We start from the raw sequence: 24272 nt of genomic DNA on the forward strand, positions 1-24272 counted from the left end.
CATTATAAATTTCTTATAAATTATTTAGTTAATCTTATTATACAAAGGTGAAACTAATTCAATGATTATTTTTTTTGTAAAACATAAGTTGTTGAATGACATTCATTTACGAGTTATTATTTCGGAGTTGATTTAGTTAATCGATATATTATATTGGATAAACATATTTTTCTCACTTAGACATTATATTAAACGAATTCAATGACAACAAGGTACGGATTCATGATTTCTGGCAAACATTATTGTTTGCTCTTGGTAATATTTTCATATTGGTCTTATATTAAGAATCTTTAATAAATATTTATCTTAATTTTACTTTAGGTAAATTTAATCCAGGTCAGTCATGATTGAAATATTTATGTATAAATGCATGACAATTTAATTTTACATACATATATTTAACTGCCGAAATGTATAAAATTTTTACTTTAATATAAAATCAATTAAAATATTTAAGCATACATTACTTATTATTGAGGTAAAAACTATTTGTGCGCTTTGGAGTATTATGACAGATTTACAACCCATTCCATGTCGTGACGGAATACGGAATGAGTATGTCGGTATACGGTCTTATTCCATCATATCTCCCGCCACTCCACTCTTTTATCCGTGCTACTATAATATATACTATATAATAATTATTTATTGATTTATTTGATTAAAAAATATTTCAATAACCGTCAATAAAGACATTGTAAGAAATATAAATATCGTCATCATCATCATCCTGCCCTGCCCTTATCCCAATTTTTCTTGGGGTCGGCGCAGCATGTCTTCTTCTTCCATACTTCTCTGTCGGACGTCATCTCATAAGTAATATTCTTTCTAACCATATCGTCTTTCACACAATCCATCCATAGTTTCTTTGGTCGTCTCCTACCTCTATATTCATCCACATCCATTCTCAAAACCTTTCTCACAACATTCCTCCGCATACCACGACAGCCGGTTTCCAGATAGCTTCTCGGTTACCGGTGCCACTTTCAAACTAAATAATAAATAATATCTTAACAATTCTCTATCTATTTTGGCAGTTGAGTAATTAATTGTTCAGTTAGTGGTATGCACCCAAAAATGCCTGTACAAAGCTCTATCGGTTCTTTATATTTTACCTTAAATTGGTACTCATTATGATTATTGATTTTATAAATATATACTAATCAATTTTTTAATATAACCCAATAATGTTGGCTTGAAGAATTCCTGATACACTTCTTTTTGTATATAATATTAAATATTTCTGCTTCATTTTAAAATTATATTTGTAATGCGGTCTCAAATTAAAAGAACTTATAAATAAATAAAATATAGTGGAGCTCTAAAGTTTTTATAAATAAAACCTTACTAAAGATATTCAAATTTTTATTTATTCAGAATGAAAACTTTTAGAGTAGTCAGTTGAATTCAAAAATTGAAATTAATATCTTGAAGCGTTTTACAAACAAATGTATTAAATTTCTTATGGGTAACTTATTACTTTTGGAGTCATTGCATTCTCGAAACATTCCTTTGCCGATTTGTCACGCTAATCATCACAATGGAAGAGGAAGACCTTTCTTTGAACGCCATTATTAATCCCAATTTGCTTCTTAGATTGGACTCGCTTGACATTGATTTATTGCCGTTTCGAAATGGAAAAGGAAAATGGCCTATTATTATAATAATGTCAAACATTGTCTATTTTAAGCAATTAGTATATATGTTATTTTTATTATACATTTCCTTTTACTTCTTAATTCTAATAGTAGATACATTAAAATAATATTTATAATAAAAATTGGCGCAGGTTTGGTACTTATGACATTATAATAGTGATACAATTTGAAAAAGATAATTTTCTAAAAAGTATTGATTGAATACTCTAGTCTTTAATGGTCAAAATAAAATGCTTATAACTTCGTATGCGACACGTCCGTTCGCTAAGGCGTCCGTTGTAGTTACAGAGTTACATGACGTTTAAAATTTTAAATTTATCAATTTTTATCACAATAAGATTTACATACATAAACATAATCAGCCTGTAAATTTCCCACTGCTGGGCTAAGGCCTCCTCTCCCGTTGAGGAGAAGGTATGAGCATATTCCACAACGCTGCTCCAATGCGGGTTGCTGGAATACACATGTGGCAGAATTTCGTTGAAATTAGACACATGCAGGTTTCCTCACGATGTTTTCCTTCACCGCCGAGCACGAGATGAATTATAAACAAATTAAGCACATGTAAATTCGGTTCCACACTCACCGACTACGGGTAAACGGGTAAGGGTACCTTACCCGTCGTACCGTATATATGAGAAGAAAAAAGCAGTTAATATATAGGTATGTGCAAATACCTACAGAAGCGTATGATTTGATCAACGTGATTTTAACGAATAATACCATTTCAGATTACGTCGTTTTTGCTTAAATACATTGGTGTATAATAATACGCGTGATAAAATAAAATTTAATACACTCGGTATTTTCATATTTTGAGCTGAGCGATTTTTTTAAGGAATATTATTTCAGTAATGGATTTTTTATGGTGTTATAAACGAGCGGGTTTTCTGTATAAATTTTAATCAGGTGCCGAGGTTGTGGAGAGTAATTGTTTTTTTTTTAATTTGTCTTTATTCTTTAATATTTTTCTCATAAATCCTTTTTATGATGTACCTGCCGGTATCCTGAAGCGGAAAATAAGTTACACATTCTAATTTTAAAATTTGATTAAATTTTTTTTTTGATAAAAATATTTTTAATTTATTTAATTGATCAAATTACCATTATAAGACATTTAGGACATAATGAAGTACTAGAACTTCTAATATGAAGCGCGTTGAGCATTATAGTGAAGCAACAAAAGAGAATACGAATTTCTTGTTTACTTGTCTTTTTGTTAATACGTCAACATCAAAATATACTTTATTCAAGTAGTCTTTTACAAGCACTTTTGAATCGTCATTTAACAAACTATTTAAAGTAAAGCTACCACCGGTTCGGAATGTAGATTCTACCGAGAAGAACCGGCAAGAAACTCAGTCAAGAAAGTCATACTAATAACTAATAATAATTAATGTGGCAGCATGTATGTATGTGGCCCTTTGAATCAAATTTGTTCGTTATTTCTTTATTTGGTGCGCCTTTATATTACGAAAATAAGATTTTTAAAGATTATAAGATTAGTTTTGGGTTAGCGTCAATTGTCTTTTAATATATGTAGTTGATAACTTTATAAAATGCAAGTTTATGAAAAAGTATAATATGGATTCTATAACATATCTTTAAAAATGAGCTAAATTTTAACGTAAAAATTTTCAACATAAAGTTTCAGAAGTGTAATCGATTACAGGCGTGACCTAATTCTATTCAGAACAAAAAATTATAAAACTCAGCGGTTTCATGTGGCGAATTCAAATTCAAAGTGGACTAGAGAACACTTACAGGTATAAGTTATTTGCTTTTCAAGGCACAAGTTTAAATACAGCACTAAGGACTTAGCGAGCCTCAGGCAAAAGTAGTCTTTTCATTTTAAAAGTAGCACCTTTGAGCATTTTAATCTAGGCTGTCGAGCCTTGCTCGCGCTGCATCAATTAATTTCTAGACATCCTTTTCATTTACGAATATTAATAAAATTCCATTAGAATTTATCTCTTCAAAGTTTGAAGTTCAGCGTTGCGGTACAAAGATCAAATGATTAATGAGCTTGATCTTATTACACATTAAATTAGCAAATTGTTTTGAGATTTTGGAATGCTCTGATAAAACCTTAACAAAGATATCTATACTATTTCTATACATAAAATTATAAAGCTGAAGAGTTTGATTGTCTGGTTGAACGCACTAATCTCAGGAACTTTCTTTCAGTGTTAGATAGATTTATTGAGGATGTATTTAGGCTACATAGCATCACGAAAGCATCATCCAATCATCATCAAACGGCCGCGACAATGTCAATATTTTAAGGTTGGCTCACTATAACGTTTTATTGTAATCAAATTTGTTCTAAAATAATGAAGATGTTTTAAAATAAATATAAAAATAATTCTTCCCCAAATGAATACAATATTCATATATTAAAATTACCCTCAGGATAGGATCAGCTCAGGTTATAACATAGCTTTAAAATAACCCTGTAACAAATTAATGATCCAGTACTACTAAGTTATAGTTGCCTTCGTTATAAGATTATAATCAGTACTTTTACCTAATGTTCTGAATTTCTAGTCTTACTGATAATCGCGTGATGCCTTACACAACGCCTCGATGTACTTGGACTTTACAAACAATTTCAACTTCTACCTACGTAAATGAAGTCGCAAGCAAAAGATTACATATATTTTAAATACGGACGAATTAAAAGTTACAAAATTAAATTTGGTTTACCTCACGAGTTCACGAGTACGATTTCTTATGCTCTTTGTACAAAAAAATAAATTATTTTATTGTTTATTTATTCGATTAGCAGATCATTGACCATAAAGGTGACGACAGCGTTTGTTAAAAATATTCGATTGATTTTACAATGTATTATTAATTGTAAAATAACTAAGTCGAAAAGTTAATTATGAAAAAATAAAAACGTCTATAATCATATAAATCTACTAGGGTATGATCTTCCAAAAAAACATTAAAAACTATCGAAGGACCGATCACTTTGCATGCATGCGCAACCGTTATAGCGCGCTGATCGTTCAAATATTTTCGATTTTCAATCAATCGCAATCAATTTTTCGCAATGTAGATTGTAACAATAATTAAATGAACATACGTAATTACAATTGTCAATTCATACAATTGATTATTTCGCAACAATCGCCCATCGCTCACATACCAGTGGTAAATGCCCATCGCTCTCATACGACAATCACGTGTTGCATTTGGCTTATTTACCCTTACCTTACGTCCGGTGACTACTTATCTAAATAATTCAAATTATCGTCCACGTCAAACTATCAAAGACTCAACTTATTCATAGAATTTCATCAAAGACATTCTATTGTCAGGCTCGTTGTATAGTCGCTTGATACGTCACACGTCTATGCATACAATAGTACTTGTTAGAATTGTTACATATGATGCAACTGGACATATGTCTACAGTATTGTCGGAGCTATATCCATTGTGGTGGACCACACGCACATACTGTGTATCATTCAATCTCACCTACATACGGATAAGATTTTCTTAATTGGCCATTTCAACAGGCTGACTAGATGTTTAATGTATACTCACATTCATGAGTATGCTTCAAGATTATAATTTTCGAAAAAGAAATATACCTAATACATTGTGCCGATATAATATATCTTAACCAAATGTTTAGAGCTATGCAATTACTTTGTGTTTTATGTATTTAATTTGTATTTAAAATTCATCTCGTGTCAAAGTTATATCCATCAAAACTGTATTTGAAGTTTGTTGGAATTAACTTCAATAACCTTATTTTTAAAAGGTGTGAAGACTCTGTTTGATAATTTATTAGCATTACTTTACTTAATATTTATAATCTATAACATATGTCTCATTATTATATGTAGACATTTTTTCGGACGAGCATATGGGCCACCTGATGGTAAGTGGTCACCACCGTCCATAGACAATGACGCTGTAAGGAATATTAATCGTTCCTTACATCGCTAATGCGCCACAAACCTTGGGAACTAAGATGTTATATCGCTTGTGCCTTTAGTTACACTGGCTCACTCACCCTTCAAACCGAAACACAACAATACTGAGTACTGTTGTTTGGGGGTAGAATATCTGATGTGTGGGTGGTAACTACCCAGACGGGTTTGCAGAAATAACAGGAGTGATATCAGTTGAGTACATCGTTTGACTGGATTTGAATTCATACGAAATAGTAGATTCATAATTAAATCATACGAAATATAGTCACGAGTCTAAATTAATTAGTGTTTCAATAAAACGTATCATTATAGAGTTATCAATTTTACAACACTTTTGATATATTTATTACACATAAGTTATTGTGATTTTGTTCCGACAGTTTTCTCATACGGATTCTATGAATTAATCAAGTTAATCCCCGAGAAACCCTTTCATACCCTGAGATAAGATACATCCCTTACCTCGGCCCAAGATATAAATTATTGCGCCAAGATTGATTATAATCATTTTCACGTGGTGAATATTATGTAAGCTATTCAGCTAGAAAAAAAGACATCTTATAGATAAAATTGTATTAAATGTAATCATATTAAAACAACTACTAAGTTTTATGTCATGTATGTAGCTGGACTAGCAAGTAATCCAACTGACGGTAAGTGCTCAATATCGCATAATTCTTAGCAATCGTACTAAATAAAATCAAATAAAACTAGTTTTATGTTTTAAATGTAAAAATAAACTATTGTTGCCTGAGAAATAAGAGGATTCCCGAGGCTTAGACAAAAAAAATCCCAGACGTCGTACGAAGTCGTGTGCCAGCAGCTCGTTTATAAATATTCGCGTCTCTGTACAGTATTTCGGAGACAGTGAGGCGACATTGAGCCATTGTCATTTCCATCACGTCCCAATTTTCGAGAAAGAATCATATTTTAGTCTCCATTGAATATTATAAGACCCCGTCATCTTTTCACATTACAAGTACATTTTATTATTTGAAAATAATATTTCTATAAATGTTTATTTTATACAAAGCGTTCTATATTTTTTATAAAAAAGTAAGTATATATCCAATATATATAACTGTAATTTTATTATTTATTAATGGAAGATGGTCGATCCACTTGATAGCAATAGCAAGCGAACTATCAGTTCCTGACTGACTGAACGAGAAGTAATCCTACAAAGCACTAATTACACCGTCAATGTGCCGCCAACCATGGAACTTACTCGTAAGATCTTATATATCTTGTATCTGTAATTATAATAGTTCATTAACCCCTCAAACATGTACTCTACGATACAAAGTATTGATAAATGTTCGGTTTAGTATGATGAAATAAAACTAACGTAATAAATATTTCATACAAAATAAAAATATTTTTCATTCAATTCGTTTTTAAACCGTCATGTTACAGAGTATAATTGAGTTTAAAGCGGTTCTGAATATATATTATGTCGTGCTGGCTGTATTGTCAGTAGCTGTTATAATCTAATAACTAGCAAACCCGGCTTTGCTCAGGTAGAAAAACGATTTACATAAAACGTTTATATTGAAAGAAAAACATACGAATAAATATTGATTTTTGTTTATGAAGATATATAACTGTATTGTGTGAGCCTTATCTAGTAAGGTTCTTTTAACATAACTAAAATACTGCGCAATCTGAATATTGAAACGAATGCCGATTATTATTATTTTACCTTTAAATAATTTGTTCTAAATATGAATTTAGATTAAATGTAGAAAATTATTTTCAAACTATTAAATAATTAAATATATTAATTATATTCTGAATATCATTCAAAATCAACATTGAAATGGTATGTTGTGTGCCGTCGTTTGTGCAAACAAAACAATGTCACCTATTATGTTGCAAATTATTTGACTAAAGGAAAATCAAACAGTTAATACGATTGATTTTGGTTCGACAATGGAATCCATTTTCCGTTTCTCGTTTATCAATACAACAATACCGTTCGGGAATCGAGGCGGGAATATTAACTGATTTATACAAGTATAAACGAAACATTTGTGCCTAATGACCCGATCGTTTCTGCGTAATAATATTAATCAAATATGAAATTGAAACAAATCAACATTATTAATTATTTATATTATTAATTTACTATTCAGGAGATATTTTAGTGGAAATGTTCTAATCTAGTGTCAAGGACGTAGAGCTAAAGCATCAAAATGGTATAAAAAAAATGAAGCCTCGTTTCCTAAAAGGACCGTTTTGGCAGTTTTGTGTTCCTACCTTTCAACAATCGATATATATAATTTATTATGAATCGATATTATTTAAAATATTATTAAATATATATTAATTACTATATTTAAAATATGATTATAAGGATATCCTCCTGATAGATTTTATTTATTATTCACTCACTATTCTGCGCAGGAGATATTTTAGTGTTTAAGTGCGTTCGCACAAATTCACGCTTAATTCAGTCACTCCTGTGGAACGACTTTCCGGCTGGTTCGACAATTACTTACAGGAAAACCTTAATAACTTTGTCTACGCTCGAATCTGAGATTAAATATTATTTACTATACATTTTAAAATCAAGCGTACAGCGAATATATTTATTAAGCGACTTTCAAACTTTCAAACTTGAAAAAATATATATAATGTATTTTATAAATAATAATTTTTAATAGATGGATATTTTAAGACTTAAATTTTACTAGCAAGGTTTTTTAAACCATTTAAATGAATCTAAATAATAGATTATCAAGATAATAATTATTGATAGCAATATTTCTTCGTTTTGAATGCATTTACTAACTTATATTGCAGATGTACCCAATCGTTTAATATGTAATATTAAAAAGGTAATTCAACGTAAAAAATCATTATATATTTAAAAATTTTCACAACCTTTTCTATTCCACTGTAAACATCGACGATTTTAATATAATAACAGTACTCTATATTCTATTTGCGGATTTCCCAAACTTGATATTTTTCGAGAACACGAAACTTGCTTAAAAGCAAGCGCGGAAAATTGTGTGCCGACGTCACATTTGCATATATTCATAAATCTCTTCGTTACAAAACGTAGCGAAAGCATAGGCAGTGCCATAAATCTATGTTAGTAACGCCGTACTCTAGAAAGCCCCTAACTAAACCGTGGCATGCAAACCGATATTTTCCCTTTGTTCTTCCAAACTTGTTTTGTACACGCAAGATTGTCTGACGTTAGATTCCTATCTATTATTGTTAATGATATCTTCGGATTTATCTTTTAAATATTATATATATTATTACAAATTTATGGACCAAATAACCAATTTAAGAAATATTTCAAATTAACTGCTTCGTTAGTAGAATATATCCTAAAGCTGATTTCAATTTTGTGTCGAGAAATTTTCTGTAGGTGTTCGAAGTTTCGATGTTGGATGTGTGTACACTGTTTACTAAAGTATTAAACAAATAAAGTCGTTGGTATTGCGCTTAAACTCTTTCAAGTCCTATCGGATTACTGATTATAAGAGTAAACCTGTATGAGAGTACACACTTGTATGCCCTATAATCTTTTGCGCACTCGTCTACTCTCTTGAGAACAGAAATCGATCAGAAAAATATCATAACTATAATTATATAACAATGATATTTACCTTCTTAATAAATTGTATTTTTACGACTCTAAATGTTGTAGGCATATTGTTTATATACTACACGTTTTATATAACTCTTTTACCGATATTCGTTAAATTGTAAATATTATATTTAATTGTCGATCTGTTGTCAGTTGATTATGAAAGTGAAGAAATAGACTGTTCCCGTGTTTGCATACAAAATCAAATCAAATCAAAAATCAAAAATCTTTATTCAATATAGAAGTGTTTACACTTGCTTATTGATTGTCAAAAATCTACCACCGGTTCGGAATTTAGCACCTCGGACCTGAGAAGAACCGGCGAAAGAAACTCAGCGGGATATTTTTTTTTTTTTTTTTTCATTTTGCATGTACAATAATTATTATATTTTAGTTATTTGAAACAGCCTGGAGGCGATCATTTCATTCCCAAGGTGTGCAGTCAACTAAAAAGTCATTAGTGTTGTAATATCCTTTAGCACACAAACGCTCTTTAACGATTCTTTTGAATTTTATAATTGAATAATTTTGAACGTTTTCTGGGATCCTGTTGTAAAAACGTATACATTGCCCCAAAAAAGAGTTACTAACCCTGTGTAATCGGGTACTTGGAGTAACAAGTTTATTCTTGTTCCTAGTGTTAATAGAATGTACGTCACAATTTCTGGGAAAATCGTTTATGTTTTTGCGTACATACATAACATTATCAAAAACAAATTGAGAAGCGACAGTCATTATTTTAATTTCTTTAAATTTATCTCTCAACGAATCTTTTGGGCCCAGGTTATAAATTGCACGAATAGCCCTCTTCTGCAGTACAAAAATAGTATTAATGTCAGCTGCATTACCCCAGAGTAGGATGCCATACGACATTATACTGTGGAAATAACTGAAGTACACAAGGCGAGCCGTATCCACATCAGTCAAAAGTCTAATTTTTTTTACCGCATAGGCTGCAGAGCTGAGTCTATTCGCCAACTTGTTTATATGGGGGCCCCATTGGAGCTTAGAGTCTATTGTCATACCAAGGAACTCTGTTGATTCTAAAACATCTAATGCTTCCCCGTTTAAGCATACACTCGTTTTGACACATCTTACATTGGGAGTAGTGAATTTAATACATTTAGTCTTTTTACTATTTAACATTAAATTATTAACACTAAACCAATTTACTATTTCAGAGAGAGTATTGTTCACATCGTCATATATTGAAAGACGTCTTTTTATTTTAAAAATTGAAGAAGTATCATCAGCAAACAATACTATCTCGAGTTTATCACCTAGGAGATGTGGCAGGTCATTTATATAAACAAGGAAGAGGAATGGTCCAAGAATTGATCCTTGAGGGACCCCCACAGTAACTGGAGACCCGGGAGATCTCTTTCCATTTACATCAACCCTCTGAATCCGATTGCTCAGATACGAAATCAGAAGACTGAGTGCAGTGTCCCTAATTCCATAATGACGTAGCTTCCTGACCAAAGTTTCGTGTTGCACGCAATCAAAGGCCTTAGATAAATCACAAAATATCCCTAAGGCATCCTGTGACTCCTCCCAGGCCCTGTAAATATTTTTAACGAGCTCAACACCAGCGTCAGTTGTCGAGCGACCCCTTGTAAATCCAAATTGTTTCTTGTGTAGCAACTTGTTATTGTTAAAATGTACTAGCATTTGATTTAGTAATAACTTTTCAAAGATCTTGCTAAGAGTTGGTAGTACAGAGATGGGCCTATAGTTGTTGGGGTCTGATGTACTACCTGACTTAAATATTGGTAATACTCTACTATGTTTCATGAGGTCAGGAAACACGCCACTAAGGACACATTTATTAAATATAGTGACAAGGTAGGGTGCGATTACATCAATTATTGAATTGACTACCTTGACAGAGATCCCCCACACATCGGCCGTTTTCTTAATATCTAGTGATCTGAAGGAACTTATTACATCACTTACACTTACTGTATTAAATTTAAAGCTAATATTACATTTTTCCACGTGGTTTTTTAATAATGATTCAGCAACGGTAGGAGAGGAATTTAATGAGTTAGTAGTCGAAAATGGAATGTCAGCAAAAAATTTTTCAAAACCAGTTGCAACATCCCGATCTGAGGAAAATAAATTGTTGTCAATAGATAAGCTAAAGTCGGAGATGTTATTTTTGACTCTTCCAGTTTCACAATTAATAATTTTCCATGTCATTTTAATTTTATCAGGTGCGTCAATAATTTTTTTTTTTATATGCAATGATTTAGCTGTATGACATACACGTTTGAACAGTTTAGAGTAGGCACTAACATAACTGATAAATGAAAAAGACCGGTTGTATGATCTTTCACTATAAAGTTCATACAACCTCTGCCTACTCTTGTGAATTCCGACAGTCGCCCAATCATTAAATTTAAGAAAATTCCTAGAATAGACTGTCTTAGAAGTAAATGTGGCATTAAATTCTGTTTTAATTAATTTAAAAAAATTGTTATAAAGCTCATTAGAATTATCATTTAATTGTAAATATGAGAGCTTTGCCATGATATTACTTCTGAACTTCTCAATTCGATACAAATTGATTGGAACAAATGTCTGTTTTAAATCCTTAGCATTATTTTTTATTTGCGAATTAAATGAAGCCAACTGTCCACAATGATCAGAACTTAACATATTTATAATACATTTATGATTAGGTACACAGTTGGTAAATATGTTGTCAATACATGTTGCAGTGGATTCAGTGATTCTAGTTGGCTCTAAGAATAAGTTAATGAGGTTATATGAATATAATAATGATCTGAATCTAATACTTGTGCTATAGTTTTCTAATAAGTTTATGTTAAAGTCACCACAAATAAAAATATATTTACTTGATCCAGATAATTTCAATAATGCACTTTCCAATATTTTCTCAACATACATACATACTTGTCCACCGTAACTTATCTCTGCAGCTGGTCTTGAGAACACTCGTGTAAGCGTATGTCGATAAGAAGGGTATTCCTGTAATTTAATTTATTTGTTTTTAATATAAAATTTTCGTCCTGCTGTAAATTAATATGTTATTATTTTTCTTATGACATATTAAATATGGTTTATTTTTATAAATAACCTAGCAATAATAATAATAATAACTAATTAAATTAGTTATTATTTTCGAGGTGAAATGATACGTTCGGTAACATTATACGGAAGCTGTTTTCGTTATTCGAATAAATATGAACTATACAAAAGTGATATTTACAATTGTAACGAATAATCCATTATTTCATCAATAATTATCAAATCAACAAAACATTTATCAATTACATTAAAATCATGTCCGCTGTTAACGTAACATGAAATTAAATTTTCATTAACCCCCGTCATCGTTTTAATCAAATCGAAATTATATTCTGTCCAATTATCACTATCGTTTTATTATATTATTTATTTTATAAATATTATAATTTTATGAGAGAAATCACGATTTTTTATATCCACTCTGTGGAACCAGCTTTCGCCGGCGGTTTTTCCGAACCGATACGACTTAGGAACCTTCAAGAAAAGAGCGTACTCTTTCCTGAAAGGCCGGCAACGCACCTGCAAGCCCCCCGGTGTTGCAGATGTCCATGGGCGGTGGTAGTTACTTTCCATCAGGTGAGCCTCCTGCTCGTTTGCCACTTCTAAAATAAAATAAAAAAAAAAAAGAAAATATCATTTTCATATTATTTAGAGGCGGTTTTTTCTAGATGGTCCAGAAAATTTAACAGACGTCTGATAAAATCTATGTGATGCAAAGTTGATGAAAAAAATTTTCAAATGTAATAGGCTTTATTAGGTACCGGCCCTGACTTTTCACGAACCGAAGGTTCTACTGTATAAGATGTAATTGAATATTATTACGCAATCTTTTTTTAGCCAAGCGATCTATTTACCTGTATTGTTCTATTTATTTAAATTGTGTGTGTTTGCGTATTTCTAATATCGTACGATATCTCCGAAAGTTTTTAAGACTAGTTAAAATTGCAAAGTAAAAGCGAACAAATTTTTATTAAAAAAAACACTTGAAATTTATAATTGCGTTTTTTTATAGTTTTTGGTATAGTATTACTTAGTACATAGGTAGGATACCTACCTAAAGCAGAATATTAATCCGCCAAATAGCAATAAGTAGTATTGTTGGTTTTGGTTTGAAAGGTGAGTGCCAATATGCCAAGCATAAAGGAAATATCATCTTAGTTCTCAAGGTTGTTGATGTATTAGCGATTTAAGGAATGGTTAATATTTCTTACAGCACCAATGTCTATGGACCACTTATCATCAGGTGACCCATTTGCCAGACGGCCAATCTATACCAACCTATTATAAAATATATATATATATCAAAAATGGTATATGTATACAAAAAATAGATTTGTCGTCGAATTATCTTTACCTATTTTTAAATTTTGCAAATAATTCATACAACATTTATATAAATACATGTATATAATATATTATACAATAGTTTCGGTACTGTCTGCATGGAAAGCAGGATAAGCAATATTTTCGACTACGTTCATTTAATAAATTATGTCCCGTAAATTAAGGGATACTTTTTTCTGCTGACTTAAAATCTAGGCAGACAAATAAAACGCATGCAATAAAATATGCAACTTGTATGCAATTAGTCTATATCAGTTCTGAACTATATTATGATAAACAGTCATAATATCAAACCAATTAGTAGTATTTGCGTTAATTGGTTTGAACAAACGAAAAAATAAACTTGAATGTTTACATAGTTTGTTAATTTAAACTAAATTAAAGATCGAAAGAAGTATGTGCAAGATTATATATATATTTACCTAATTATTTTTATTGGTTGCACTAAGGTATTTATTTATATATCTAGCGTTTTTAGAAGTATCTACTGTATATTGCCTTAAGTGAATTGAAATAGAGAAGAGCTTACAGATCCTAGATAGAGACAACGTACGTGTCTCAAGTTTCAATGCAACATCGAACTGTATCTAAGCCCCGTCTAATGTGGCTTCCAACTGCCAATATGAGAATTACTTACACGTATTCCACGATCTAGGAATTGTCTTACGACAAGTTGTTTTGTAGGACAGAGGTTTATATATAAATTGGTTTTTCTTCATTGTTTTATTTGCTTTATAGTTGTATTAAATGTTCCTGTTTAATATTTTTTTTATTGTCCACTCCGCTAACGCTACAACTTGTAAGGGTTACCTTTCTCAATTAATGCGCTATGTATAATTTTAAACATTTATTTAGTTCTTATTATGTATCAATAGATGTCGTGGTTCATTTTATTCGTTTTTCTGAGTCACGCTATCCTTTATCAAAGGAAATAATATTAGACTAGTAATACAAATTATTAAACTGTCTCTGTCTAGCTTACGCGAGGTGTTTTATTCACGCCATATTATGAAAAAAATATCTTCAAAGAGATTTTTTATGAGATGATCGCGTTCACTACACAAAGTCAATTACTTAATAATATAAACATAGATTATAAGACTAAACAGTTATCTCAAAATTGTGAAGGTAATATTATAGGTTTGAATTTTTTACTGCTTTTTATTTCATTCATTCGTCTAAATAACTTAAAAGCGCTGAACTTCGGAGACAGCAATAAAAACAACCTAAACTGAACTGGAGCCTTTTGTTATAAAATGGCTGTGAGCTTCATTTAAAAATATAAATTGTCCTTAAAAACATTCGTAGTGCATTATGATTAATACAACGGTCGTCGAACGTCAGAATATGATGGAAGGCGTGACAAAAATATGTTTTTTTTTTAGTATAATACTCATTAAATAATTAGACTGAACGATTACCAACTTTTAGTTTGGAAAATTTTATTTTACATTACACAAAGGTGTTAATAGGAATTAGTTGGAAGATTTTTCATTAAAACTAGACAGCACAAGCACCTTATAATGTAGTTTATAAAGCAAGAATAAAGCGAGATTTCGACTCGATCAACTTCTGTGTTCCAAATTAAATTTAAAAAGGAGGACGCTTACGTAATACAAAAAGAAACAAACATTTTTAAATTCAAAGTAAAAAAGGGTGAGTCGAGGGGCAGGGCATAATGCTCGTATAATAAGATTTTGTTTTCCTTTAACTTGAGTCCTTTTCGTTTCATTTTGAATAATTAACCAGTTTTCCGGTATTTGTTGAGTTCATTCCTGAACTTTTGGAACTTTATAAAAATTTATTCATGTACCGTTAACTCTTTTTAACTTATTTTAATGCAAACAGAAAACATTTAGAAACAATATATCACGAAACAAGATGCGTATTACAAATAACCACGGACATGAGATAAAAATTAGGCTCTTAAATATTAAACCGTAAACAATAAAAAAAAATGTATCCATATTTGTTTTAATAAACGGTGATTCATCAATTAAAAGAATAGCTTAGCTTACTAGTTAGAGTTCAAGTTCTCTCTCATTGTTTATTATTAAAATCAAGAAAATTTTGATACGAAATAATGAAAAAGATAAAATTATCGACGTAAACTCGACAATTCGAATAATGTCAAGAATTCCGCAGTAAAATCATTTCTTAATAATGATTTGGTGTATACTTATGGAATGTTCCATAGTCAATAAATAATTATTTTAAATGATAAAGCACTTTTAAGTCGAAGAATTCGTTATATAGTAAAATATACAATAATAATTTTAAGAAAACAGTTGGCACCGCTTTCAAATGTGCATCAATTTAGTTAGTCGAATAGTTTATTTTGCAGAGTATCTACCTTAAGTGTGATGCTCGGAATATGGAAGTAGAAGTTTTACTTTAAAGCGATTTTTACGATTTTCATTATTAATGAAGCGAAAAACCTTCTTCTGAATCTAGATTCCACTACCATCTCTAACATTTGAATATCCCGCTTAAATCTATCTACTTATGTTTTTAATAAAACTGTAATGTTAATTCAATCATCGTGGCAATCTCAGAATCTACCAGATCCTATTTGAAAAAATATTATTAGATAGAATAAGTAATCTAAATAGGTTTATTGAGCAAGGTTATTGTCTATATAACATCACGCTACGACTGAACGCTGAAGAGTAACATAAATGCGGGTGACGATTTCACCCGGCATGTATCTGGGTAAATCTTACATCATTTTTAACATTGGAAATGTTAAAAAAATAATACAGAATCAGTGTTTCCCAAATTAACTTTGTAACTTCGTAGATCTGTATATTTATATATAGATAGTTTAATTATGTTTTTTTTAATCAATCATATTTATTAAGGATTAATTAATTATTACAATAAACAAAATTACTAAATAATACTTATTCATCGATTACAACCTCAGGTAACAACGTATAATAATTCGAAAAATCTTGTTCAGGTTCAGACGCAGAGCCAGTATGGAAGCTCCAAGATCCGGGATTCGATCAAGGCTATGGCTCTGAAAGATCACCGGAGGAAGACTTCGTTCCGCCCATTGTCCCCCCCATTTCACTGGAGCAGTATGAAGCTGAACTAAGGAACGTTTATCCTTTCATCACTGAAGGTGAGTGTATTAAATTTACTTTTATTATTATTAAACTAACGAACAAATGCAGCTCCTGATCATCATTAAAATTGACATTATGAAAAGAGAATCAAATGTTGCTTACGTTGCTAATACTCCATCCAAAGGATTACATTTCTTATACTTTTTACCGGTGATATAGTAACTAATAGGAAAATAATCTCGATATACCTATAATCGCTATACGTTCAATATTATTAAACGTATAAGATATATATAATATTACACGTTTAAGTATTTATATGTGTGCCAAAATGTAGCGTGCACCATAGACGTTGAAGGGTTGAGTAGATTACTAAAACAAATTCATTATTACATGATTATTTATAAATGATCATTCTCATTATCGCGTGTGGTCGAAATCGGCACACTTTGTACGAAGGTCGACCTAGTTCCTTCCCACGTAAGACACGATACTTTTCGAATTATATAAGTTTCATTTAGTTTCATATATTATATATACAAGTATTAACATATAGATACTATCGTGTAACCGATTGGATATCCCATCGGAAAATACTGCAACTGTAACGTTTTTACTTTTACGTTTCTAATTCTGAATTTCACCCCCTTAGGTGATGTGTTTTCAAAAAATCTTTTTCACCGTCTTTAACTCGTTAACATATTACTAATAATAATTTTCATATTTCTAACATCAGAAATGACGAAGTTCCCTACAAACTTTCATCCCCCAATTAACCCTATGGAGTTTCATCCATAGGAAATAAATTTCAATCCCCTCTTAGTACTACGTTACATAAGTAAGTGCAACATTGAATCCTTTTAGCCTCACCGGTTTAGGGTATGCTTTGTATGTCGCTCGGATATTTTAAAAGTTATATTAACAACAGCTTACTTTTATATTTAAATTCATAAATTATTGCCTTGCCATACCCACGACAGGTAATCCATAAAAAGCATGACCGCGGTTCAAACACGAATATAATATAAAAAAAATTTAGATAAATGGTCAAACATAACAGCTGATTTAATTAAAGCCAAAAAAATTAAATATTAAACGATACATTTCAAGCGATTCTTTGATTGCATACCATATGCATTTAATTTCCCTGCGTTCTCTTAACACGAAAGACCACTGAGGAAATCTACTATTATACCATTCGTGAATCAGAAATGTTTCGTCGAATTATGACTAACGTTGATTTATTCCCCAAGTGACCTGGTAACGAATTCACATTATCGTGATAATATTATAAAGGAATAAGTTTTGTTATTCTACTTGTTCTCTTCGCATTCACACAAAAACCAATATTCAAAAACATAATAAATGGGCTGTAGTTACGTAGTCTTGAAGAAAATCATCGGTCGGGGCGCTTTTCCGACAAACGCTGCCTGAATTATAACACTTTTCGTAAGAAACTGTCAATATAAAATGTCAATACTTAATGTAATATAACATACCTAATATAATATTACACATTAATAGTAAAAATATTTTAAATTTGAAATTAGAACACGTCATGATCGAAGAGAATTTGTCTATAATTTTGAGAGTTATACTTTTGGTAGTATTTCTTTTTTTTTTTTTTTAAAGAGCATTTTCTTAGCCGTTTCGTTACTTTCTGAATTTTATTTAGCTGTAAATAATACATTATGAAAATTACTCATTATCATTATGGTTGTTGTTGCCGAGATGGCCCAGTGGTTAGAACGCGTGCATCTTAACCGATGATTTCGGGTCAAACCCAGGCAGGCACCACTGAATTTTCATGTGCTTAATTTGTGTTTATAATTCATCTCGTGCTCGGCGGTGAAGGAAAACATCGTGAGGAAACCTGCATGTGTCTAATTTTAACGAAATTCTGCCACATGTGTATTCCACCAACCCGCATTGGAGCAGCGTGGTGGAATATGCTCCATACCTTCTCCTCAACGGGAGAGGAGGCCTTAGCCCAGCAGTGGGAAATTTACAGGCTGATTGTGTTTTATGTATTATGGTTGTTTATATCAAAATAACCCAAAGAGTGAATTTCTGTCGATGTAAAATTTTTAATGTACCTTGTGTGTGAACTTCAGATTGTCTTAAAAAAGAAAAATATCCTATATATCTCGACAAAATATTCGTGCGAATTACTAGTAGTGCTATCCCCACGTATTTAAACACGCGTTCTAGTCATTAATTTTATTGATTTATATATTTTATACATAAAATGTCAAGGGTATTGAATAAGTACAGAATTAGAGCAATATATTATGTAAAGCAAAATCTCAACATATATACTTATATTAAATATTTTTTAGTATAATTATATTAAAAAAATATATTTCCTATGATATATTGTAAATAAAACGTTATAATTTTTATATTCAACATTGGTAAACATGCTACATACTTTTAAAATAATATTATTCGCTCATATTTCGAGGACCCTCGAATACGAACCCAGGTCATTCAAAAAAAGAACGATCAAAATCTGCTCAAAACCAGCATAGCTGCTGAAAATCATCCACAAAAGGTAATTAAAAAATAAGGCCGAACTGATAGTCTATCTTTTTGAAGTCGGCAAAAAATATATACTATATAATAAACAAATTTCCGCCTGGCTTCGCCCGCTTGTGAGGAGGGGATGATGTTATTTATTGGCACTGGGTTATCCTAACTAACGTTTCATTTATTGATTCGATAGCAAGTATACGTGTCATGAAGTAGATACATATGTATGGCAACGAGTACATGTGCACAGAGACGAAGTACATACTTCTACATGACGGCATAAATCCGCAACGCGACCTGATCCTCTATTTGCGTTTAGTATATACCAGAGGTCGTTGTTATTTGAAATTAAAATACAGTAAGGCGGGTTTCAAAATTCACTTTGACATGCCAAACATTAAAAATTAACATAAATATATTTTATTTGAAAGTTACGTCGTTTTATGATTTGGTTTTAAGCCAATTTGACGTTTTATTATCTTAAACTAATTCTCATTGCGATAAGATCAAGGATAAATATATCAACTAAAAATATTTAAAAATATTCTTCAATTATCCAAACTACATGCCGTTGCATGTGGCATAAATTGGATTGGCGTGATTGATTGGCGTGGGAAAATTATCTAATACTAACATTATTGATACGAAAGTAAACTGTTACTTTTTCACGGCCTCACTAACTACTCAAACGAATTCAATAAAATTTGGTATCAATCAAGCTTGAATCTCGAGAAAGAAATATTCTGCTATGGAAGTCGCGGACAATAACTAGATTGTAATAAATTTGTATAATATAATTTAACTGTTCATATTAAAAAAGTGCGAATTTCTAAGAAGCTATGATTAAAATGTCTGATTATTTTCCAAGTTGTTTAAAAATACAGTTAAAACAAATAAAGTAATTACTAGGGTAGCTGCTGAAATAAGGAAACTGACCCGTGCTGTCCAACACAGCCACACCTTCGAAAATTTTAATAAGGAAATGTATAAACTTAATAATTCGAATACTATTATACAAATATAATTTTATTTTGTCAAAGTTTATCCTCGAAGTGAAATTATATAAGTGTGTTAAACTTGGTATTAAATAAAATAAGGGATTCTTCTTTTAAATAATTAAATCAATCAGTTTCATTACACTTCCATTGTTTTTTTTTTTAAATGAGTATAAAATTGTTGCATTTTTTATAACGGCTAGAAAGCCAAATGTCTTTTATAAAAATAGCAATCCAAAACACAAATTAAATATTTAAAATACAAGTTACCTAAAACATAGCACGATATAAAAATCCGAAACATCACTTGTTTAAACAAACGGTAAAACTGTTTGGAGAAATTTAATACATTTCGTTCGTGTTCACGGCAAATATTGTAGCATAATTTCAATTATACGAAAATATTTGAAAACTACTACTGTTTGCGTATGTATTATATTTTAAAAACAGTCTAATCAGAAATAATAACCAAGTATTTCAAGAATGCAATACAATCAATGAGACGTTGTAATCTATTATTAAAAACAATGGGTATAATAACAAGGGATTCATTAGTTAAGTATGAAAACATGAATCACTTTTAAAATGAGCAGTTTTTATCATTTGATTTGATTTTGATTTTGATTCTTTTTACCGTTAATATCAAAAGCACAAACAGCCAAAATTTCATTAAACATTACATTAGTCATAATTGTCTTATATTAATCAAAGCACTAGCTGCTCCGCGCGGCTTCACCTTCGTTAAGCGTTCTTGCTCCGCTCCCGTGGACTGTGACGTGATGTTACATAGCCCGTAATCTTCTTTAATCAAATGCAAAAAAAAATATCTTGGTGGTAAGTCTTTGTGCAAGCCTGTCTGGATAGGTACCACCCACTCATCATATTCTACCGCCAGACAGCAATACTCTTGTAGCAGTATTGTTGTGTTTCGGTTTGAACGGTGAATTTGCCAGGGTAACTACAGGCACAAGGGACGTAATATCTTAGTTTCCATTTCAGATTTTGAATATTTCTTACAGTATTATTATCTATGAGCAGTGGTGCCCGCTTACCATCAGGTGGCTATTTGCCAATCCGTCTATATTAATATGGCATAAATAAATATTAAATAAATAAAGTAGGTAATCGATCGTAGAAAATATTTCTCACTTTATTAGCCAAAATGGATGAATCTTTTGTCTAAATCTTTTTGAAGAAATTGACATGATTTCAAATCTAAGGCTAAATTATCACTAGTATCCTTATTCTGTTTCACAGTGAATATGTTTTATGAAAGATTAATATTTACGTTTACATTTACGTCGAGAACTAAAAGCTTTTTAATGAATTAAAAGAAACGATGCGTGATGTTTTTAAGCGAAAAATGCAATCAAGAAATTGATTTCATGTGCATATTATGGATAACGACGTGCGTCAAAATGAAATTTAATAAAATTTTTCTCGTATACAAAAATTAAAAAAAAAACCTGTAGTTTTTATTTTTTAATTGGATGGTAGAGACATGAACTTTATTCTTGTTTATACGTAAACTAGAACTATAACGTATAGATTTCGGATATCTCGTTGGTCTAGTAGCAAGTTATAATGCTGCAGATTCCTATGTTCCTCGATTCAATCACTGAATCGGAGCTATAAATAAAAATTGGGTTTTTTTTAACATGACAGTACACATACGTGCCAAAATAACACGGAATGTCCTTCGTCTGAACTATTTCCGGTTATGTCGACTTGTGTTTATGTGTGTTGGTACACACATAACATCTTACATTTGGAGTAGTCAATTTGATACATTTTCTATTTTACAGTTGTTTATAAAAGAAACGGAAATATAATTTATATTAATTAAAAAAAAACCTCTATATGTTTTATTCGTTCAAAATTATCCGATTTGTGAAAAAATATATAATGTTCTAAAAAGTCGCATAAATTGTAATGCAATCGCATAAAAAAACTAAACTTTACTCTGTATTTCAATTCCACATAATATTTTGAATACGCAGCACACGTTTTAGCTCTTTTTGCAATATTTATTCAATTCTCCGAAACCGAATATTACATTACATACATTACAGGTACGTAGAATGCTTCCAGTTAGGTATTTCCATTACAATTTTTATTGCGTATTTTAACCTGGCTCCGTGTTTTGCGAACAAAACAGAGCTTATCTTATTTAGGCGTTCAATTTGTATGCAAGACCTATGGCTCCCTGGGTTCGAAGACGGCTCTCATCATTTGCACTATCTAGCTAGAACAAAATTCTGTAGTCCTAAGCCACTTGTAACAGACCTTCGTGCATATTCAATTGAATGTTTTCCTATTCGTTGTAATGTTGTTTTTTTTATTCAATTCACATCTGTACTATAATTATAAATACAAAAGTAACTGTCTGTCTGTTGCTCTTTTACGGCGATAAAACTGAACTAATTTTGATTGATTTTCGTATGAAGCAAGTTTGCCTATGGAAGGATATAAGCTTACGCGAGCATAGCCGCGGGTGACAACTAGTTCTTAATAAAATGCGAATATAGCGTCGATTATTTAAAAACTTACATTAATAACAGACACCAACATAGATAAATATAATGTTTATAAATATTAATTATTATCTACTTCCTTATTTTTTTATATTATTAATCATTTGTGTATTCAAAAAATTGTAATAAAGTTTATTTAATTAACTGATTGTTATAAAGACCTTCAAGAAACGGCTAGAAACACAGCAGTTACTCTTTGTAACAAAATAAATTATTTCGACCGTGTAACTGTATTTTTTTTCATCACGAAGTCCTCATTTCGACTTCTATCTACTATCAAGTTCCCTGAGGTTCATAAAACAAATATTTAAACAGATTTTACATGTAAATCATTTTTATATAACGTATTATTTTTACAATAAAAGCGTTTCATTCTGGCTTTTCCGGTTATCTTGGCTGTGATATGACAATCAGTAATTTATGGTTTAATATAAATTAATCCTGACTAAAAACATATTTTATATGTAGTTGTCTTATCAAGATGTAAACTAAATAGGCTAAAAATAAGTTATTTAAAACATTTTCAACAAGGATTTTCGTATATAATATTATTTAAAATATCAGCAGAGGTTCAATAATAACTAAATTTATACGAAACAATTTATTATATTTATTTTGCTACTAATTTATTAAATAAAAATAAATTACATTTCAATCAATCATGAAATTGGAATTTAAATATTTTTTAATGAAATTGTTTCTAATTTTAGACTACATTCTTCCGCGAAACCAGGGGTCTCGTTCGTAGTTATTTCATATATCGCCGGAGAGAAGGTAATTGAATTGTCTGATGGCGTCCAATCGAAACCTATCAAACCGCTATTTCGCTGCGCTTTTCGATAGTTCTTGACGCTTAATCATCCCCACTTCATATTTCGAGAGCTATTGCCCCTGGCATTCGATGAATGAAAATATATTTTATATTTTGACCTTTCATACTTTTAGAGGATACAGTATAAATAATGAAATTTTTATGCGATATGAAATATCGCCAGCTAGAAATTAACCTTTTACTTCTGTGACAAGGTTCCATAATTACTTTAAAGCAAAATAAACATTAAAAACCACAAATCCAAAGAATCTGTCTATTCACAGGGTAACTTTTTCATATAAAATAAACGAAATAAACAAAAACTACATTTTTTAAACACACCTACAATTTTTTACCGAAAATAGAGATTGTTGCATATTTAAAACGCACGCGAAACACGAATAATGAGTTCCTTTTATGGGTCAACCGTTTAAAAGTTGTATACTTCAGTGTTAACAGTGTTATGTCTAGCAAACACTCACGCAAGGGGTTATTCTAAGAACATGAAGTATAAGAAAGAAATGGCATGCATAAAATACAAAACAAACATACGTTACGAGTATATCGACAAAAAAATATGGATATGGAACAAAATAAATAAATCAATTATAGCTAAATATTCGATTAAAATTCTGTATTGGGTGTCATTTTAACGTTATGTTTTTAAATATGCGAATTAAATAATATGTCAATGAACGCGTCCTATACGGCTGAAC

The 24272-nt window shown here is 30.7% G+C and overlaps 1 protein-coding gene across 5 annotated transcripts in view; it reads left to right on the forward strand.

Moving 5' to 3' along the window:
* The window catches only part of LOC113403518 (uncharacterized), a 100342-nt gene that overhangs the window by 41595 nt on the left and 34475 nt on the right, over positions 1-24272 (forward strand). For all 5 annotated transcript variants that reach the window (XM_064215945.1, XM_064215947.1, XM_064215946.1 and 2 more), the window contains exon 3: positions 16576-16740. In XM_064215945.1, coding sequence (XP_064072015.1) covers positions 16576-16740 — 165 coding nt within the window. The remainder of the gene's footprint in view (positions 1-16575; positions 16741-24272) is intronic.

The sequence above is a fragment of the Vanessa tameamea genome, chromosome 10 (genome assembly GCF_037043105.1).
Source record: "Vanessa tameamea isolate UH-Manoa-2023 chromosome 10, ilVanTame1 primary haplotype, whole genome shotgun sequence".
NCBI classification, from domain to species: Eukaryota; Metazoa; Arthropoda; class Insecta; order Lepidoptera; family Nymphalidae; genus Vanessa; species Vanessa tameamea.